General features: G+C 37.2%; 2 protein-coding genes across 5 annotated transcripts; one reads left to right on the plus strand and one right to left on the minus strand.

Moving 5' to 3' along the window:
* Positions 1-6,943: 6,943 nt before the first annotated feature.
* Positions 6,944-19,718, minus strand: LOC122538428 (dynein axonemal intermediate chain 7-like). 4 transcript variants are annotated; one of them, XM_043672494.1, is made up of 16 exons: positions 19,703-19,718; positions 13,130-13,331; positions 12,532-12,899; positions 12,004-12,190; positions 11,765-11,905; positions 10,857-10,931; positions 10,561-10,784; positions 10,004-10,194; positions 9,524-9,814; positions 9,291-9,452; positions 9,040-9,193; positions 8,512-8,803; positions 7,993-8,088; positions 7,670-7,891; positions 7,246-7,353; positions 6,944-7,190 (listed from the first exon to the last, which is right to left on the minus strand). In XM_043672494.1, the coding sequence occupies exons 3-16, from the start codon at positions 12,675-12,677 to the stop codon at positions 7,050-7,052; spliced, it is 2,430 nt and encodes an 809-aa protein (XP_043528429.1). In that variant the 5' UTR covers positions 12,678-12,899; positions 13,130-13,331; positions 19,703-19,718; the 3' UTR covers positions 6,944-7,049. The 4 variants fall into 4 exon arrangements, with proteins under 4 accessions (XP_043528429.1, XP_043528428.1, XP_043528430.1 ...); XM_043672493.1 differs by lacking the exon at positions 19,703-19,718 and having other exon boundaries at positions 13,130-13,450; XM_043672495.1 differs by lacking the exons at positions 13,130-13,331; positions 19,703-19,718 and having other exon boundaries at positions 12,004-12,173; positions 12,532-12,606.
* On the plus strand, positions 15,423-20,257 carry LOC122538429 (putative fatty acyl-CoA reductase CG5065). Its single transcript, XM_043672497.1, has 10 exons — positions 15,423-15,580; positions 16,177-16,395; positions 16,755-17,003; positions 17,070-17,215; positions 17,282-17,391; positions 17,465-17,657; positions 17,973-18,221; positions 18,300-18,476; positions 19,488-19,568; positions 19,948-20,257. Exons 1-10 carry the CDS (start codon positions 15,575-15,577, stop codon positions 20,042-20,044), a joined length of 1,527 nt encoding a protein of 508 aa, XP_043528432.1. The 5' UTR covers positions 15,423-15,574; the 3' UTR covers positions 20,045-20,257.
* Positions 20,258-20,915: the final 658 nt, after the last annotated feature.

The raw sequence follows: 20,915 nt of genomic DNA on the forward strand, positions 1-20,915 counted from the left end.
CTCTCTCTCTCTCTCTTTTTTTTTTTTTTTTAGTTTCTATGACGAACAATGAGACCTTCAATGAACCCGCGCCGAGATTGCATCGATATTCTTTAGGCGGAATTTCTGTTCCCCGGATTTTTCTTTTTTTTTCTTTTTTTTTTTTTTTTTTTTTTTTTTTTATTTCTGAACAAACATCGTGTAAAAATTTCCCTGTAATAATTATAATGATAATAATAGTGATATTTATTATTATTACCACATCCTGTGGTAATAGTTAAGTATAATAATAAAAAAAAAAAAGAAGGGAATACGGAAAGAAGCACATAAAATATGAGAGCTGAGAGCAGTATTACATAAATAAATGGTGCTACGTGCGATTTAATATAGTATTTATGGCTCTATTTTTAAAGGAGAAGAGTAAAATGTCAAAGAATTCAAGCTAATGTGAAAGGCAGTTGGCTTGCTTACAAACACGGTCGATACAGTTATTTGCGGTGAAGTTTGACGTGTACAAAAGAACGTGGAAAGGTGAACAATTTCTTAAAGCTCCGAGCTCCGGGATGTTGAATTTTATCTATCTCGGGATATCGAGCCAGTCAATGATGTTATTTATAATTTTAGGAATAAACGATAAGTCGAATAAAAGACGACGCTGTTTAATTGTGAGTAGTTTAAATAAGTTTAGGAGTGGATCATAATCGCGGAAAATAATGGAAAACAATAATTCCCTGTTTCACGAGAGACGTTAGAGCGTAAAAATGGCAATAGAAATTGTTGATGATCCTCATGATCAAAAATGACTATTACATAAAATTCAAGAGTTTAATCGTCTCGATGTTATAATAAGGAAAAAGAAAGAAAAATTTCATCTCGCGGCATGTTGCATTACTGAAATGCATAGTTGCGCGTCATTTTGTAGAAAATTTGGATAACAAGTAACATAAACGATCAAAAACGACCACGAGAGAACGTTACTTGAAGCAAGAGCTGTATGAGGATTAATACCGATTTCTTTTTGAACAGAGGCATCGTTGTATCTATTTATTATAATTGCCGTACTTTTAAAAATTGTAATGATTTGTATTGTACGTATTGGAGATCGATAGTTCTAGCGTTAAATTTCTCTCTCGCGTGCGCGTCAAACTCGTCTAATCTTGGCGTTCGATCGCACGTGCATAACTATTGTAACACGTACATGTTTGTTCGCGTCGCACGACGCACCCACGCACGCATGCACGCACCTATAGGTAAATTATGCACGCATGCACGTACACACGCACTCACGCACGAACGCACATGTGTCTCGTGAAACATTTGCACGCATACGCATCGCACATGTGTGTACACCTAATTATTGAGTAGCACAAGAAGAAAAAAAAAAAAAGAAAAAAAAAAGAAACCAGTTAGACTAACGTTTGTATATCGTAGCCTGTGTATTATACCGTTATGCAACCGTTGAAATTCAGAATGCAACACGAAACATTACGATTTGGCGTAAACCTGTTAGAAAAAAAAAAGAAAAAATCAAAAAAAAAAAAAACAAAGGAAGAAAGGGAGAGAGAGAAAGTGCGGGAGAGAGAGAGGGAGAGAAAGAGATGATTGCAGTGATCTTTTTTTTTTTCGACTCTTGTTCGAGCCGAAAGCTGAACGAACGTTTGCACCAAAGGAATGTCACATGCACCAGATCCGTAGCATTTTAGCAGTTAAAAAAAAAAGAAACGAACGCGTTTGTCGCGCGTTTATACGTTCGTATGTCGCTCGATCGCGTTTGGTCGGTCGTGATGGAACGCGTGTTCGCGCGATCAAGGCGCGCTCATGTAGAAAATTAGCCCCCCTCCCCCCACAATCGGAGAAAAAGTGCCAAAAGTAAACGAAGCGAACGACGAATCGAAGGTGTTTCCCAGCCTTCGAGCGTTTCTTCTCCCTTGTGTTTCTTTTCTTTCTTTTTTTTTCTTTTTTTTTTTTCTTTTCTTTCCCCTCTTCTTTTCGATTTTCTCGTTTGCTCCGACGTTCGTCGCGATCGTTCGAATCACGAGCGGATCCTGACCGAACGGAAGCATCCGATGAAAGTCGCGCGACCACAACGATCGGCGGCCGACGTCATTGAATAAAACCGACGTCGATCTATCGTCGAGTGTTTTCGTCAATTCGAGAGAGGCGTAGAACGGGGTAGATTTATTTCTACCCGGTATGTGCGCCGCTCTTACGCGGACGAGGATTTATTCACGCGTCGCGCCAGAGATTCGTTGTCCGACCGATCGATCGTGAAAGTTTGGGTTAGTTTAACCTGCGTTCTCTCACGCAGATGGAACGCGCGCTAATTCTAAAAAAGAGAGAAAAAAAAAAAAAAAGAAAAAACACCTATTTTAGAGTTAAACGAATCGTCGACATACATTGCGTAGTGTATACAAACTAAGTACGCGTTAATTCGAACTGGATGCGAATTGGGCCTTATACCATGGATTACCTCAATCGTAAGCAGCTTGCGAGTCAAGTTCCAGTTTGCGATAACGATAGAAACGAGCGTTAATAGGATTTTAGAGCGATCCCGCGACGAAACGGCTCGCTACTCGATGTCGACCAGCGTTGAAACCAGTTGAAAATTTGTTAGGTTCGCCCGGATGGGGCGGCTGGTGGATTTTACACGCTCGTCGTGTGACATATCCCACTGTTTTAAAACTCGGAGTTTTCTTTTTCTTTGAAAGACCGCGTAGAAAATGGTTGTTTCGATGTTCGTTGTTGCGAAGGATCTGCAGAATTTATTTTTAAGGATTAACATGCTCGCGTGTTAGATTGAGATTTCGAATTAAATCGATACAGAGTGGAACGGAAGGTGCAACGCTGACTGCAGCAGCGGAGAATAGAATACATTGCATACACGTACAATTAGTGATGGGATCAAGTTCAATATGTACTCGCGAAACCAAGTTAAATCTAACACAAACTAAAGAAAATGTTCACTTAATAGGATTCGATCGATGTTCAATTGTATGTACTTACACAGTTATACGCATACAGAATGTACATTCTGATTTTAAACCAGGTAAACCAGGTAAAACATGTACTCGTACTTGTGAACACATAGACGTTTGAATGAATGTAACGATACAAACTACTTACAGGTAGTAATAAATGTAAACTGCTTAAAAGTAGCGATAAATGTGAACTACTTAAAAGTAGTAATCGAATCCTGGAAGTTCGCTCGAATACGTTGTTATATAAGCTTATTGGGGTTATAAGCTAACGAATTTAAAGCCATCAGCTTTCGCATGATTATCATAAACGTTATATGGATTAGTTGTCCCGACTCTTTATCGAGGGCAAATCACACGATTGAACAGAATGAATAATTTTTTGTGGATAAAAAAAGCGATCCATAACTACAATTTAATAATTTTCTTATCTCTCATTCACAATCGAATATATACAGAAATGTACGTGTCAGATACTTTATTAATTATTTTAATTAAAATAATTAACTTTCGACTTTTCAATTGGATAGTTTCACGTACTCCTGGTTTCATTTAAATACAAGTACTTGTTAAAGATTCAGATACTAGAACTCAATTGTTTCGATATATGTTATATTTCGTTTCCTTCAGTACTCGCAAGGAGTTCGAGTAATAATTGTACGTATGGTATATCGGTTACACTTAATGCACACTTGGTTCCATCATAATTGACAATGAGCCACGGGGGAATAAAAATAAGGATGTGTACTTATCGTTGTAACCAAAACAAAAAAAAAAACAAAAAACAAAAAAACAAAAAAAAAAAACAGAAACTATAATATCATCGATTTCCCAACGTGTTGCAGCAATAGCAATAGCATGTGTTGACTAGCCGCCCCTGGGTTCGATCATAGTTCGGTGTTTTATCGCCTATCAGTGTTACCTCACTATGTTCTTAACGCGACTCGCCCCCGTTGAAACTCGCGCGTAATGGCGAGTCGAGAGCGCAAGTTGGCCTCCGCGTCGGATCGAGGGCGAGCCGAGACGCGGGACCGATTTGACACGGCGTACGACGCACCGCGTCAAACGATAATTACTCTGTCCCGTTTTCTTCTTGGTCTTTCGTTCGAAGGCGCCAAGCATCGCGAAGAGAAAAGTCCGCGGATCGCCTCTTATCCGCTTATTTTCTGGCTATGCTCGCTTCTCTTTTCTGAAATCGCGCGTCTCGATGCGAATAAAATCGGGACTCGAAACTTTACGGAGAAATGGGGAGAAACGTACCAATTCGTTCGTCTACGTCGATTAATATACAATATCCTTTGGTTTCTCGGTCTTCAAGTTTTTGGCAAATGACCGTCGCGTAATTTAGGTACGAAAGTGGATTCATATTATTCGTATTCGGCGAGGAACCGTATTCTACGTCGACACCGTTCCAACGCAGATATTAGTGTTACACTGTGTTCAGTAGTATTACAGTATTCATATTGTGCTGTGACATCCGATCGATAGAAAACGATTCGTAAACAGCGAGTGAAAATATTCCCTCGTTTAATATGTAAGATTTGGTTGTAATAGTTGTACAAGCTGGGAGAACTTCGTGTTAATGTTAAGCACAGGCGCTTGAGAAACATCGAGGAAGGATATCGAACACTTTGCAAAAGAATTGACAGAATTGGACAGAGGAAAGGCAAGCTTTTTCAACATGCTCTAGAATAGAAAGATTCTTTTGGAAAAACACTCGAAGGAAGAGGAACTTGGTTTTTAAGGAAACGATTGATCCAGTCTGTATCGAATAAAGTATTCCTCGCGAGAGTGTCGAATGAAGCAATAGTACGTGTGATAATACGTGTGCTAATACGATACAATAGATCTAAACACCTATATTATAGAATATTTGTTAAAGAATATTTGTCTCGCCGGCGCTGAACGAGTACGTTCCTCCGTGTCCGGGCGGATAATAATAAATCCACTTCATCGACTCGACGAAGAAGCAGCGTAGCCGCGTCGTTCACGTAGCGCCAGCTACTTAAGAGAGGCGTCGCGAGGCTTGTTACGAACGAGAGGCTTGTCGAACGAAGGGTGAAGAAGGGAAGAGGGAACGGAAATTGGGTAGAATAGCGGGCGAGCCGGACGCTGATGTGTTTGAGAATGTAGGAAGATAGTTGAGTAGGTAGATGAACGTAGTAGACGAAGATGGATACGCGACCGTCCGATTCGAGACTGAAAAGAGAATTGGAAGAAACGAAATGTTTGCGAGATGACAGCGTTATCGTTTAGAAACTACGTGCCGTAGTACACGAGTATGTGTCCTGATTCGTCCTGTATATATAAACACGTACAGGACGAGCCAGGGATTTTCGTCGATCGGTAAAATGTGGAAGCAAGCGCGAACTGAAAACTGAATAACCCGGGTGCGAAAGCGGACGAACGAAACGAATGAACGGAGGGGCGAAAGAAATTTCTGCGATCGATCGTGTTCGGTCGTGTACCGTGAAGTGGAGACTGCTGCTCGCCACGCGTGTCCGGCCCTCGCAGCGCGCAACACTATACATATATTTTTTAGCTTCCTATTGCGTATACACACGATGTTTGTTCTAAAAATCAAGAGAAGGGTTGAAAGTCGAAGTTGGAAAGGTATATACATACTGGGTGGACAGTAAGTGACGGAAAGAGACGTCGTTTCGAAGAAGTAGATGGATCTGTCTAGCGAACGAGTATTTAAACTGCGACCTGTCCAGTGAACGAACATCAATCTTCTTTCCACACCTCGTTTCGCAGACTCGTCATTTGCATTCTGAGACGTGATTGTCTCTTCGATAGTACTGTCAGTTGGAAACTTGGCGACTCCGACTTGTTCATTCATTGACATTTACTATTATCTCCAATGCATGAACAAAATCGACAAGTTCTTTATAGATATCAAGATTTAAATTCTAAATTATAGATACGAAGAAGAAACAAGATGGAAATGTAGCGCCGTACAGATTACAGGAGGAGGGAAAAAAAAAAAGGAAACGTTTTCGCGAGTTTCTACTCGATGCACTCGAAATTGCAAATTTCGAAGAGCGCATTGGCAGATACGATTGACTTTTCGTAAGCAACGTTCGTTCACTGGGCAGGTTACCATAAACTTGCAAGTTGCATGTACTTTTCGGCGAAGGCTGAAAGAAGGCGAACGGAAGGAAAGCGTACGAACGAGCCCCGTTCGAAAGGTAATTGCGTTTTCGATTGACGAGACCGATATCCCCTGTTCGTTGTCGGAAACCGCGACTGACCAGATCCGCGTAGCCAGACCCGCAGAATACGACTCTGCCGGTCGTGCAGATTTAACGCTTCCTTGTCGTATCGTTTCCTCGTCGTTGTGTATCGCCTGTTACACACCCTTATCGATCCGATCTACTCCTCCCCCCCTCCCCGTGCACACCTTCCTCATCCTCACACAGTCGCTCACACGCGCGCACATATATACATACATACACACATACAGAGACACACACTTTGCCCCCTTTCCACTTCCAAGCATTCCAGTAACCGCGACACGGTCGCACACCCTCTTACCCTACATCATTCTGCTACCTCGTTCTCTTTCATTCCGATCCCTCGACTCAACGACGAAGCGCATCGATTAACTCTTTATCGCTTAACCGTAAGCTCGATATCGCTGTGTGTTTCCTTCGAGTCGAAATATCGTTTTACAAAACTGATATACTGTCGTTAACAAACTGATCGAACGGAGGCGTTTATTATTTCCTGAATATCGCTTGATGCTCGACATACGTTGTATATCCGAATAAAGAGAATTTCGTTTGGGAAACGAACTCTTGTCGCCGACGGCTTGTTATTTCCCTTCTTCCGTCCTCGATCCACTGTGGCACATAAGTGGACATTAATTCGATGCCTTCTCTTGGACTTTTATCAAGGTTCATTGGTGAGAAAGGAAGTAATTATCGATCGACCATTATTGGTAACTAGAAAGTCTTTACGAAGAATTTCAAGATAATAATAAAATATTTGAGTGAGGAAATTTAGAGTTGTAATGGTTCAACGTACTACAAAATTAACTTCTCCACCGACATACGTGACATATAGTTGACGTTTATGTGGAGATCGATCGAGTTAAGAAGACATGCTGATAACGTTGGTACGTTCGAGAAGTCGAGCAACCGTTGACGCCAATTTGTACGAGATCTGTCCTATTAACAGTCGAGTCTTGATCCCAGCGGTGTTTAACGCCAACCGATACAGGTCGGCGTAAAACTAGAAAAAGAAATTAAGGAAAATATGAGAAAGAAACAATAGGAAGAGGTTTTACCTTAGTGTCTTCGTCCTCGAGGGGTAAGTCGGAAAATTCGGGGCTCATCTCGGTACAGCGTATACGCATAGTTCGCGAAGGTGTTACCAAGAGCATCAGGTTTGTACGCTGAACAGAGGAAGAAATATTTAGATTGAATATCGGTGTGTATCAAATTTATATAGTAAATTTTAATTCAAGATATTATAGGTTTAATTAAGTTAATTTAATATACAGTGTGTGTATAGATGAAAATAAAAATATCATGTAGCAAAAAGTAGATAAACGTTTCGTTAAAAAGTTAGGATAAAAGTAGACAAGGGTAATAGAGATGTCGATTAATTATATTATACCAGAAGTTCAACATTAATTGGTTAAAAAAATATATATATATATATATATACATAACTTAACATTTCGAAACGATAGCCAAAGATTACATTACCTCTTTTGCGACACAACCGTGTATCTCTTTAAATTGCAAAACTATTTCTCGGAAACTGCGAGACGCGTTCCATCGTGACCAAGAAAAAACGTACGAGGTAGACAATAGAGCCATGCACTCTCTCAAGTGTTTCTCCGTGATCGGATGTTTGATCGGAAGTCCTTTTAAATAGCTGGCAGCATCCCGTTCTGGGAAGAGGTCCAATCCATCTTGTTGCAACCGCTGCGACCAGATTCCAACGTTATAACGCGAGATTCCAAGCATCGCGGATACATGGTCGAAAAAGAGAAACTTATAAAACGAATCTGGCTAAAGTTACCTACCTCTATCAGACATTCCAATTCCAAATATTTGCCGAGAGTTTCTTTGAGCGGTATCGATGCGGCACCGGTGAACGAGTTCAAACAAACTCGATCTTCCTGCAATGTTTGCAGGATTGTTTGCCAAGGGATTAATATGTATACATATAAATAATAACAATTAAAATAGACTTATGCAGTTACGTCTCTATCTAAACATGAACATTAATAATTTTGATGAAAATACCTGTATCTTTTAGGCAATTGTGAAAAAAGAAAATTTGAAATCCATCACTTCTTGTAGTAGTTAAATCTACTTACTTGAACCTGAATTTCTATTACATCGCATCATTGTCATATCAAACATTGATCATTCAGTCAGGGAAGAATCCTTCAATTATCTTTATAAACTAATTTGTCTTTCGACAAATTTATATCAAGGAAGTTCTACTGTGTAAAGGTGCCTTGAAAACTGTGTCTCATTGTCAGTCGGTCGAATTATATTCTCTGAATGGATGTAATCTGGCAAGCGGAAAGACTTACCCTGATAACGAACTCAGCTTGAATCGTAGCAGCTGTAACGGTGAGAACCACTCCGGCGTGAAGGCGACCACTTTTCCCCGCTTCCGGTTTCAATTCCCAACTTTGGAACGGAAGGTTCGCGAATTTGTATCCCGCCAATCCGTGGATCCCTAATCTTCCGACACGGAACGCGATCGTTTGTTTCTCCTCGTTGAACTTCACGTCGTGCACGTATTTCGTTGACCACATTTTCTTCTCCGGTAACCAATGAGCGACCACCGGTGGCTCAAACCAGAAGACAGTCTCGGGCAATCTGTCAACAGGAACGAAAACGAAAACGGAAATTAAAATTAACAAATCATGGTACTATAAATAACTCAATCACTCTGAATTTTGTAAAATTATGAGATCTAGGTGAAAGGCATAATTGAGCAAATCCTTGGAATTTCCTTCAAAAACTTGTATAATGAATGTAACGTGTTTAATGGGTCGACAAAAGATCGAAGGGGAAAGAAAGTTACTGGTAAAGAATAAAATTGACAGACTGACTTGAGGGTGAGCAAGATGAGCGCGTCCATCGCTAGTTCAAGGGCTTTCATCTCAGCCTCGATGACTTCCGGCGTTCTCTCGGAATCCGGTGCTGGCTGAGGTGTCTCGTACGATCGGAGAAACGGTACGAATTTCGGCTCCTTTGGTAATTCGACTGTAACGAAAACGAGTCGTGTCTGATTGAGATTTTTGATCCGAACGATTTCGAACAGATTTGATGGTGAGCAACGATCTTATTAAACGGCACTCACGTGTAGTCAAGTATTTATCTTTTCCAAGATCTTTCGGTTGAGGCGGTTGATAGAGGAGATCTACGCGAAACACTCCACCGAGGATTCTGTATTTTCGCAAATTCACCTCCGTCTCCTCGCATCGAGTAAAGAGTAGTTTCTTGCTTTCCGACATGGCTTTCTCTGCCAGCGAAAACAGCACGTTTCAACCGATCGATCGATCGTAGAAAAAAGTCGTGCGAATCGAGTTTTACCTTCGGTTTCACGGATTATCTCGCCCGGAGTCGGTAAATAGGGTAACAGTTCCGATTTCGAAGGCAACATGGTGGCTAACGTGGCTTCGAACTCCGACTCATAATTTTTCGCCGAATGTCCTTTCGTCTTTTTGCCTTTCTTTCTCTTGTCGCGTCGCGGCGAAACAGGCGGATACTCCATTCTTCCGAGTATCGCTTTTTTCTCCTCTAAACGTAGACGTCGTTCCTCGGCTTGCTCCTCGCGTAGTCGAAGCTTCTCTGCGTGCTCTCTTGCCGAGTATTCGAGAAGATCTAACATTAATGCCGTTTTTTATATTTTTTTCTTTCTTTTTTTAGATCTTAAATACAGTACCTAAGCCAAGTCATGCAGAAGGGATACAACAATCGCTCAATAAAAGATAAAGACTACAAAAATCAAAAACTATGATGGAGGTGAGGGAGAAGGTTTAAGCATTTATAATCGAATGAAGGATTCCATACCGAGAGAAGGATTCCATAGATCGAATAAATAGTCCGGTAATGAAGGCATGCGATAGGAATCCGCTTCAACCGAGTGATGATCGTAAGCAAACCAAAGGCCTCTGATTGCCATTTGATGGCAATCGAAATCGCTCGGCATCTTAATCGTGAGCTTCATTTCTTCGAATTCTATCTCGATTTCGATTGTCTTTCTGCAATTCGAAACGCGGTTGCGATTATAATCGTCGTGCATATTAACCGCGAATCAATACCGTAAGTAACGATAGGAATTTATATTAGATTGCACAAAATTTTCGTTCAATTCGGAATAAAAATACTTTTTATATATTTAATTTCTAGTGCTTTCAGGTAAGCTTTGTGTAATTCCTGAATTCTATTTGAAGTCTATTAAAATTCAAATAATATTCTTCTTAAATTTTGTTGATGATTGATCGCTAGATTTGGTAACAACAAGCATCTTCTTGTAATTAATAATCTTTAGAGTGAAACAATATCAAAACTTTTCATTCTTAATTTTTAGACCAGTGGACAATAGATCAGTAAATGATAGAAAATACCTTGATACGAATATAGACGGTCGTTCTCTATCCGCTATTTGTCGCTTAAGCCCTATGGGCAGTGCGATCGGAGCCCAAACGCAGCACACCGCTTTGTTTGTCACACAAACATATCTAGTGATTTTAATGTCTTCTCGGACCATATTAGCCTCGATGTTACGTAACAGTTGATAACATGCGAGATCAATCCATCGTTGAAGCTCGTTGCGGAGCTTAGCAGCGATCTATGGCGTTTGAAAAATGAGACTTTGAATCGTTTTAGAACAGAAGCGAGATTTCTCTCGGGATCCTCTCACCGATTCACATTCGGCCACATACTCCTTCGAGATCATCGTGGAGAAGCGAATAATTCGATCGATCTTGCTCAAAAGCTGCAAACACGAAAATTATCGATCGTGATAACGTTTAATCTTTTGTGTACGCTATCATCCCGTGACTTTTATATATATGTAAATTATACTTATATACTTATAGAGTATAATAAAATATACTTCAAATGAGACTAATTGACCTAATTTTAGTCTCTGATAATTATACAGTATTAGTGTAAATATACTTCTAAATTTAGTCTCTGATAATTATACAGTATTAGTTAATTATACAGTATTAATTAAATATACTTCAAATGACTAATTGACCTAATTTTAGTCTCTGATAATTACACAGTATAACTACATATATATGTTTCAATTAGTAGTGAAAATGGATTAGTATTTCAGTCACGGTATATAATAGTGATTAATAAATGAAAAGAAGAATTGAAGACGGACATCCAAGTGATTTTAATCGATTTTATTTTGGTTTCTAGCCACGGTTTAAAAAATTTTTACAAACACAAAATGTTAAGTTTCTTGCAAATGAACGTAAAACTTGAATAGATATTCTTTGTTCCAATTTCGATTCAGTAAATTACTCAAGATCAATTATTGCAAGTAACAGTAAAGAAATATTTTTCTATTAGTTACTTATTACTTATTAACAGTAAAGAAATATGTTTCTATTAGAATACAGTTGTAACGAAAATATTAATTCCTTAATCGAGTTGCTCTAAATATTTATATGTCTCAAGATTTCTTTGGTCGGCCAATTTTCTCCTTTAAGAAACAAGAATTGTCCCATTATTACCATCATGTGAACGTACATTTGTACGAGGTTTCAAATTTTCCAATTTGCCGAATTTCCCTCATAAATAGTATTCACTTACGTGCGTGATCACTCGACACTTTTCCTCTATAGTATTCATGGTCGCCTCTTCGCTCTTCAACGACCAAAGGAACAAGAACGTATTCATGTCGGGCAACGAACCAGGATCTGGCAGACCATCGCAAGTCATGTACCGTGCCCACTAAAAATTTAACGACACAGAAATAGAGAGAGAGAGAGAGAGAGAAAAAGAAGAATTATCGAACGTGAAAGGTACGTGATCTTCAATCAAGTACCAACGTTCTCTTCTTGTTCCAACTGGAGCATGTTCTCCGTGAATGCTGTCCAATGTTGTGAAAGTACGGCGTGTGTTTGTTTTAACTGCCTTTGGCGGTTCGCCGCTTCTTCCGCTTCCATTTCCGCTTTTCGTTTCTCGTTGTATTGTTCCAATCGAATCTCCTCTTGCAAGTCTTTTATCATAAAATTCCTGCATAAACAAAATTTATTGGCATGAATATCTTTCGCAAACTCGAACTGTCAGGCTATTCAAAATATATGAAAATAATTAATTTTACGTTAATTTGTTAAAATGTTTCTGACTACTATCGTCCACTTTTTTTAGGTGATAATTCCGGGAATAGCGGCCTAGATGCTATAGTTTTCATATTTCATTACACATTCGTAACATTTTGAGTAAGAACGACGTTTTATTGTTATGTTGTTAAATTTATAACAAATATTGCCAATTTGTTTCCCGCCTTCATCAGGCGAAGAACAAAGAATGGCAATCTGTGAGAAGAAGTAGAGATGTTCTTTCGTCTAAATTACCTGACATCCTCCATTCGAGTAATCTTATCTACGTCGAAGGTTCCAGGGGACAAGTCCGGTTTTTCCTCTGGCGAAATTCCCTCTTTCCTCTCTTTCTTTCTTCTATCCGCCACGTCGGAACGCTCCGCGATCGCGGCCGCTGCCATTTTCTAAATTAATGGAGATCGAACAGAGAGTGGAGATCGTTGGATTTCTTTTAGGAGACGGCCACGGCGTTCGCGGTTCGAGGCATTTATAATCAGACCAGGTTAATTCCTAATTTGTGAGTTTGCCGAACCGCGTCACGTCGCTATGCCGTAGACGTCGGCGCGAATCGAACGATACGTCGCCGATTTTGAAATAACCTGCCATTCCCGCCACCTTTCCACCTGGAACATTGAAGAATAAGCTCGTCGTGTTTAATTATTTTACAATTATTTTCCGTTTGGAATGTCATCTATTTGTAAATTCAAGCTCGCTTTCGAATGAAAATCGAAGGCCATTTTATCATTTCTTAACGTTTCGTCAACATTTTGCAGCTAACTTTTTTTAGGAGTTTGTATATATTAGCAAAACGTTAATAATTTCTCTTCAATTTTTAATTAATTTTTTTTTTTACCAAAGATAAAACACGACGTGGTGCGTCGGGAGATTTTGCTCGTTGCCTCTGCGCGATTTTCTTTCTTTCTTCTTCTTCGTCCTCTTCGTATTCCACGTATAACACGTCCGAAGAATTCAAATCCGGTTTGTGGTCATCGTCGACAAAAATTTGTACGCTTACCGTTTTTCGGCTACGCCTCGACGCTTTGTCTTTCGATTCCCTGTAAAATCTCGTTTCTTGTTCATCTCAGACCTGCTAGTCTGAGCGCAGCACGATATTTTTTCTTTTTAAGAGTTTAACATCTTCCGAAAAAATCATTAAGAATGTTCAAATATTCAGTAATCAAAGATTAAATATTATAAATGAATTTTTGGCTTTTGAAAAAAATTTGGAGGTGCAAATTAAAATATACAAAGTATAATACTTCCTGTGATACTTAATAAATGAAGTAGTTTTATGCTTAGACTCAATTTTTTTAATTGCTTTAAAAATATAAAATTATACAAAAGTTCGCAGTCTAATTGTAAATACAAGAAGAATTACAAGAATATTATAATCGATATTATTCGTGATCTCTCGTTTCTGATACTTTAATAATTTTAATACACTTTTATACAATTTTAATAATTTTTTAGGAAACGTAAAATTCTTAAAAAAAAAAGATAAGAATGCCATTCGGTAAGGACTCGAAAGAAGGTTAATCTATTTTTTCCCTTTCCGAGAGAGAGAAAATTCCCTTCTTTCGACACACGTGGGAGATTTTTCATCGAGATTGATACCTCTGCGAGATAGCTACGTGTTCTAAATCGGAGCTCGACGGCAACGACGACGTCGTTCCGCTTTGTAGACGAACCGATGACATTGATATATTTTTTTATTTTTTGAACTCACGAAAAGCCTCCGTTCTTTGTCAAATTTTGTTTCGATAGGAAAATGGGTGACTCTTGCAGAAACAAATGATTAGAGAATATAGAGGGTATCGATATACTATTGCAATATATGAAATATCCGACTTCATAATCGTAATTTAATGATTAAAGGAATCGTAATTCAATGACTTGTTCTAATGCAATAAAAACTGATTGTAACATTGATATTGGATTTCAAAAAGATTATTTTAAATGAACAAATAAACTTCCAAAAATGAAAGTACTTTAAATGAAAAATAGTGTGAAGAAATTAGATCAAGAGAAAAGAAACAATGATCAACTAAAGATTAATTTCATTCCTAACAATTGGAAACAAGTTAAGCAGAAACCTGTCAGTCCTCAAAATGACAAAAACTTAATTAAATACAATATGAATTTAGTGATCTTTATATACTTTACAAAAATTTATTAATTCATGGAACAATTCTTGCATTATATAGTTATTAAAACCAACAAATCAAAGTTCCATTCCTATACTTAATCTATTATCTACTATTCAATGAATGTTATAAAACATAATAAAACAGAAACAAAAAATAAAATATATCCAATAGAAGTAAAACGTTTTTTTAAATTAACATCTTCAAATTAAATTTACTCAATTTCATCGAGTATTGATAGCTTTTTACATAACTGGGCTAATTATTTGTTTATTATAAATATTTTACTCTTGATCAATAACCTTGATTGAATGAACTTGTAATTATTCATACAGAAGCTGTCACAGAAATAGAAATGTAAAAATCGTCACCGCATTCATTTCCGCTGTGACATTATACTTAAGAATCTATTATGTATGTATTTAATCCTCTTTTCGAATTTTACAAACAGAGTTGGACAAAACATAATCTGATTAACGATTGAAGATTATGATGTGAATCAGATTACTTTTTAACAATTATTTTTTAGCAATCGTTGATTAACAAATACTATAAAGTCACGATTAATTTAAAAATCATTAGTCACTTTTCACTTACAACTCAGTACTTACTCTGTTTGTGATATTCTTTTTCATGTTCTAAAATACTTTCATATAAAAATATTTTTGTAAACTAGTAAACAAATCATGACAAAAATCACATAGAATAAATTGGACATAATTATAAAAATTCGAATACACGCAATTAAAATGTGATTGCATGTTCGTTCACAGATTTTCCGATTATATCAACTTGGTTCAACAATTCGATCGCGATAGATTAGCAAATTGAAGGTACGAATACACGGTGAATAGTCGAAAATGTGGACGTTTGAATATTGAGTTTTATCGATGCATATGCAAAGAGCCATTCTTTGAACCGGTATGAATTAGAATGACATTGTTTTAAGGTCAATTTTAATGTCACTGCTTCCCGAGGTTTTTCAATAAAATCAGTCAATTACTTGGCCCCCTTGGATTGGCTCGTAGAATCGAAATAAACAAGAAAGGAGCCGAGAAGAGGGAGGACAGAGAAAGAACTAAAGGGAACTCGACCGAAGTAGAACGAAGTATCAGAAGAAAAATTAGTAATTGTGGATCGTGACACGTCGCACTATGCTTGTAAGTTTCTTTCAAGTAATTACTTTTGTCCTATATACACTCAAAGGTATGTGGACACTTCGTTCTTCATATTTACTGGGGAAAAAGATATGACATCATTGATAAATTGGTGCGAATGAAAAGCATATTTTATCAGTAATTCATTAAATGTCACATTCATAATAATCTCGCGTCTTTCTCTCTGCGTGTCTATTGTGTGTTTGTATAATCTTCCTGTGTTAAAATAACTTTGTTTGTTTTTTTGTAAATTCTATAAATTTCTGAAATACCTCCATATCATGATGGAACGACTTCCAATATTAGACGTATTGAATAATATATTATAAATCTTTCCAGAACACGTACATGATGTTTAACATTATCATTTAATTTCCCGGTATTTAACGAATAAATTATTTATTCGAGAGATTCGGTAAATTTCTTTATTTGTAAAAGTACTTATCAATAATAAACATTTAATGATAAAAATGTACATTACGTATTAGATTCCATAAAAATGATAAGTGTCCACATACTTTGTGTAAAATGTACATAAATGAGTAATTAAAAAGGAGAGAGAGATGTTCATTTTAGAAAAAATGATCGATGAATTTCAGGACACTGACGCAAACACGAAACAAAATGAACGAGCCTCGATAGCTGCGTTCTACGCTGGTCGAAGTATTTTTGTGACAGGTGGTACTGGCTTTCTGGGGAAAGTATTGATCGAGAAGCTCTTGAGATCCTGTCCCGATGTTGGGGAAATATTCATGTTGATACGACCAAAAGGCGGGCTGTCAATCGACAAGAGGCTCAAGAAAATGCTCGATTTATCGGTTAGTACAAAAATGAGTTGACATATTCGATAAAGGTCCATATACACGTTATCGTTACAACAAAATTAAAGTGTTGAGGGACGAAGTGAAACTTGACAATGAAATCTAAGTGTCGTAAAGGCCTTAACTCTTAAAATTACTGAAAATCTAAAAGTTTAATAAATTGAGAAGTTTATAACAAATTCATCTAATTCAAACATATACCTATTTATCTTATATATATTGCTCTTCTTTTTGAAGATGAATAAGATTATCTGTACAATATTCTAGTACAGACTAAACACTAAAAAAGAGATTAATACCCGCGATTTTCAAACGCGTTAAGTCCTCGTCTCAACGAATCTTTTTCGTGTTCGTAGCTGTTTGATAGATTACGAAAAGAAAGGCCATCCAATTTGAAAAAGTTGATCCCAGTTTACGGTGACATGAGCGTCGACGGTTTAGATTTACGGCCAGACGAAAGACAGATCATCATCGAACGAGTTTCCGTGATTTTTCACGTAGCCGCGAATGTTCGATTCATCGAGGATCTGAAGAAGGACATACTCTCGAACGTCCGCTCGACCAGAGACGTTTGCATTCTCGCGGGAGCTATGAAAAACTTGGTGGCAAGTAGAAATCATTTTTCTTTCTTAATTCTTCACGTTCTTAAAACTGTGTCCGACTGTATCTAGGCATTGCTGCATGTCAGCACTGCGTACGCTCATGTCGACAAGCCGATAATTGAAGAGATTACGTATCCTCCTTTGACCAGCTGGAAAGACGCCATATTAATGGCAGAAACTCTGGACGAACAAATCGTGCGAACGTTTACTTCCAAGTGAGTGTTTTCCTCGCGCTTTTCTTTCGAGGTCGTTTTGGAAATTAGAAAATCGTTCAAACGCAGGTACTTGGGTTCGATGCCAAACACGTACACGTTTACCAAGCGACTAGCGGAACAGGTGATAAGCGATTACTCGAAAGACCTGCCTAGTATAATTTTTCGACCATCGATAGGTACGTAATATACATACGAGTTTTGAAGTAATAAATGAGCAATGAATAATAAGACACTTGGAAATGGAAACAGTGATATCTACGATCGAGGATCCTGTAAGTGGCTGGTTGGACAACTTCAACGGACCTGTGGGAATGATGATCGCCGGTGCGAAAGGAATATTACGAGTAATTCGTGTACAACCAGACATCTCCAACGATTTCCTGCCTGTCGACTTGGCCATTAAAATTATAATGACAGCCACATGGAAACGAGGATTAGAAACGTACGAGAGCTAGTTCGTACTATAAATTCAACTGGTCGCTAACGTAGATACTCATTTAACACATTCAAGACGAATGGGAACCACAATTCCTACGTTCGCAGTAAGAAAATTTCTTTCTGTCGTTAAACTATGTCTCGGAACTAAAATATTGTAATAACATCTTCTAGATACAAAAATCTTAAAAAAATTTATTTCTCTTATAAACTGAAGTTGGAAACTCGTCTTAAATGTGTTAAGTACATCTACTAAGTTTAAATGATCGCGTTAGATTTTCGATTGGCTGAAATCAAGTTGAAAATGCTCACATGCATCCAGGATTTCCAAGGACCCGAGCATTTACGTCTACAATGGCAGCTCGTATCAGATTCATCACATCAGCATCAAAGAAATGGTCAAGCTAGGATTGCAGCTAAACGAACAGGCGCCGTTGGAAGGGATCGTTTGGTATCCTCAAGTCATTTTAACACCCAATCGTACTCTTCATTACGTGTTAACGTTGTTTATGCACGTTCTACCAGCCTTGATCATCGACGAAATCCTTAAAGTAATTGGTCGCCAACCGATGTAAGTGCACCTTTATACATTCCTCTTCATTTCACTTCACCGCAACTTGCTCAAAACTTTCTTTCTTGCTTCGATCAGGCTGCTGAAAATTCAGAAAACTATCTACTGCAGCGTGACGCAATTGAATCACTTTTTATACAACGAGTGGATTATTCATAATTCCAATACATTAGTTTTAAGGACGCAAGTTCCACTGGTAGAACGAGAAATCTTTAGTTACGATTATTCTCAGTTCAACATAAAAGAATACTTTATGTAAGTAATTAATATTAAGAACGGCTTATTAAGGTGTCTTTTAGACGACGTTTTCCTTTAGTGGTCTGTCATTAATCCATTAAGAGCCAACGTTGCGTTAACGTTTCATTTTTTTTCACATTTAATTTACATTATCGAATTCTCTTTTTAAATATTATTGCCATACGGATTTGCTTAATATCTTTATCGTTACCATATACTATTTAAAATCTACAGTTTTATGAAATTTAAAAAAAAAAGGAAAGTATCTGCATATATAATGTTATAATAAATTATTGTTTAGTTCTTAATGGAGTAAGTTGTAGAATGTGTGACACATATGTCCACTATCGGGAAATAGAAAACTAACTTTCTGTTTCTATGTTTGAGATTAATTGTAGCGCTGAGATATTCAACTATAAATTCATTCACGTTTTTTTTTTTTTTTGCAACATATTCGCCAGAAATGAAATATAATACAATGAATATTGTATTACTAATTCAGTTGTGTGTTGTCTATTTGCATGTTTCTTGTTTTCCACTTCAACAAAATAGGTCAATACTATCCGCAGACTATCGCTGAATTTCTATTTTATCTCCCATTATCTGTCGATCATGTTTGTTCGTAGACAAAACATGTGGATTTTCGACGACGCTTGTTCGCGAACGATCGTCTGAATCAGCCTTTACAAATACTCGTTTACCTTTCGAATCTCATTATCACCATATAAAGCATCGTGTGCAACATTAATAAGATTAAATACCAAATGAATCGTTTAATGCAGAAATAGTGCGAGTCAATTTTTTTCTCATGACTTTACAAAGACTCGCACAAAATAAATCTGACACTATTTGATAGTGCCGTATTTTATAGAATTTTCACTTCATCCCTTATTCATTTTTTAGAAACTTTTTAAAACTTAGTAAACTTACACTACTTTTGTATTAAACGGCACAAATATATACACATGAATATATATACCTTGAATACCTTCGTCCAATATATTTCTAATTTACATTTCATTCGACCAGGAATTGTTTGATCGGAGCGAAGCGTTATCTCTTAAACGAGGATTTGACTCAAATAGAGGATGCAAGGCGACAATACAACAGGTAACTTTCACGATGACAACGTCGTCGTTCTCGTTTCGTCGGCTACTAAAGTTTTCCTCTATCTCGAAGTATTCCGTTTCCGAGACCGTGTTTGATCGATCGCGCTTCGATTTCACGTTTTCGTCTGTACTTACCATCACACAAGTAGAGTCGACGACAGTAGCGGAGGTCGTGGCGCCGCAACGCGTAACTTTTAATCACATTCGAGAAACCGGGAAACGGGAAGCAGATTGTGGAAAGCGGAAAATCCCGGATAACGTAATCGTTTATACCTCCTCCCACCGATCTCATTTATATTTTATATTAATCTTTTCACTTGCTCGATCATATATATATATAATATATTAATCTTTTCGACTCGATTCTTTCCCTTTTTTAGGATGAAGTACATCAATCAAATATTCAGCGCTTGTCTAATCGTAATGGCAATATGGATATTTGCGAGAACTGGAATATTTTCGTACTTCTTCGAGTGAATTCGCTGTATCTTCTAACTGCATCTCGCTAACGTCTAATCGTTTCTTCGTAAATTGCGACGAGTTTCGTGTGATGCAATTGAAGAGGAGGTGAGATTAACAAAGAAGAACGAGACAGAAAGAAGCTGTGTCACGATACTGCAACTAATGACGTTTCTGTACGAAATAAAATAGGTTTTGAGAAGAATATACGCGAATGCATTATATATTCTATGATCTTTCTTTCCTTTATATATTACCGTATTTAAGTATTTAAAAAGTTTCAATTCAATACAAGTATGAAACACACAATTCAAATGAATATTTAACTGTAACATATACAATACCGGATCAGAATAAAATAAACGTATGCTGATATGATTCACTTTTTCAAAGAATTCAATATAAAGAAATATCAAGAATAGCAACACAGAATAGAATAACTAATATTAATTAGTTATAAATAACAATAATTGAAGATTAAACGAGTACAGTGTCTTGCAAAAGTATTGCATTACCATAAAAGTATTACTATACTAAACGAAATAAAAGTATGTCACAGAAGATACGTTATATAAAACATTTTAAAATTTCATTAATACCATATTCGTGAACTTACCATAAAAAAATGTTTATGCATGATATGTAAACGATTTTGATATTTTATTAATGCTTTAATGAAATGTCATGATTATATTGATATTTTTGAAGTGTCATGATTACATTGGTAAAATCTGAAAGAAATATATAAAAGTTATATGCTACTTAATATAAATACATATTTAATAAAAGATTGGTATAAATAGTCATCTTAAGTGTATAATAAATGTTGAAGATGGTTCCACTGAATATTGGGCCTTATTGATCTAATGGATTAAAACTGTTTAAGTAT

The sequence above is a fragment of the Frieseomelitta varia genome, unplaced genomic scaffold (assembly GCF_011392965.1).
Source record: "Frieseomelitta varia isolate USP_RPSP 00005682 unplaced genomic scaffold, Fvar_1.2 scaffold_997, whole genome shotgun sequence".
NCBI classification, from domain to species: Eukaryota; Metazoa; Arthropoda; class Insecta; order Hymenoptera; family Apidae; genus Frieseomelitta; species Frieseomelitta varia.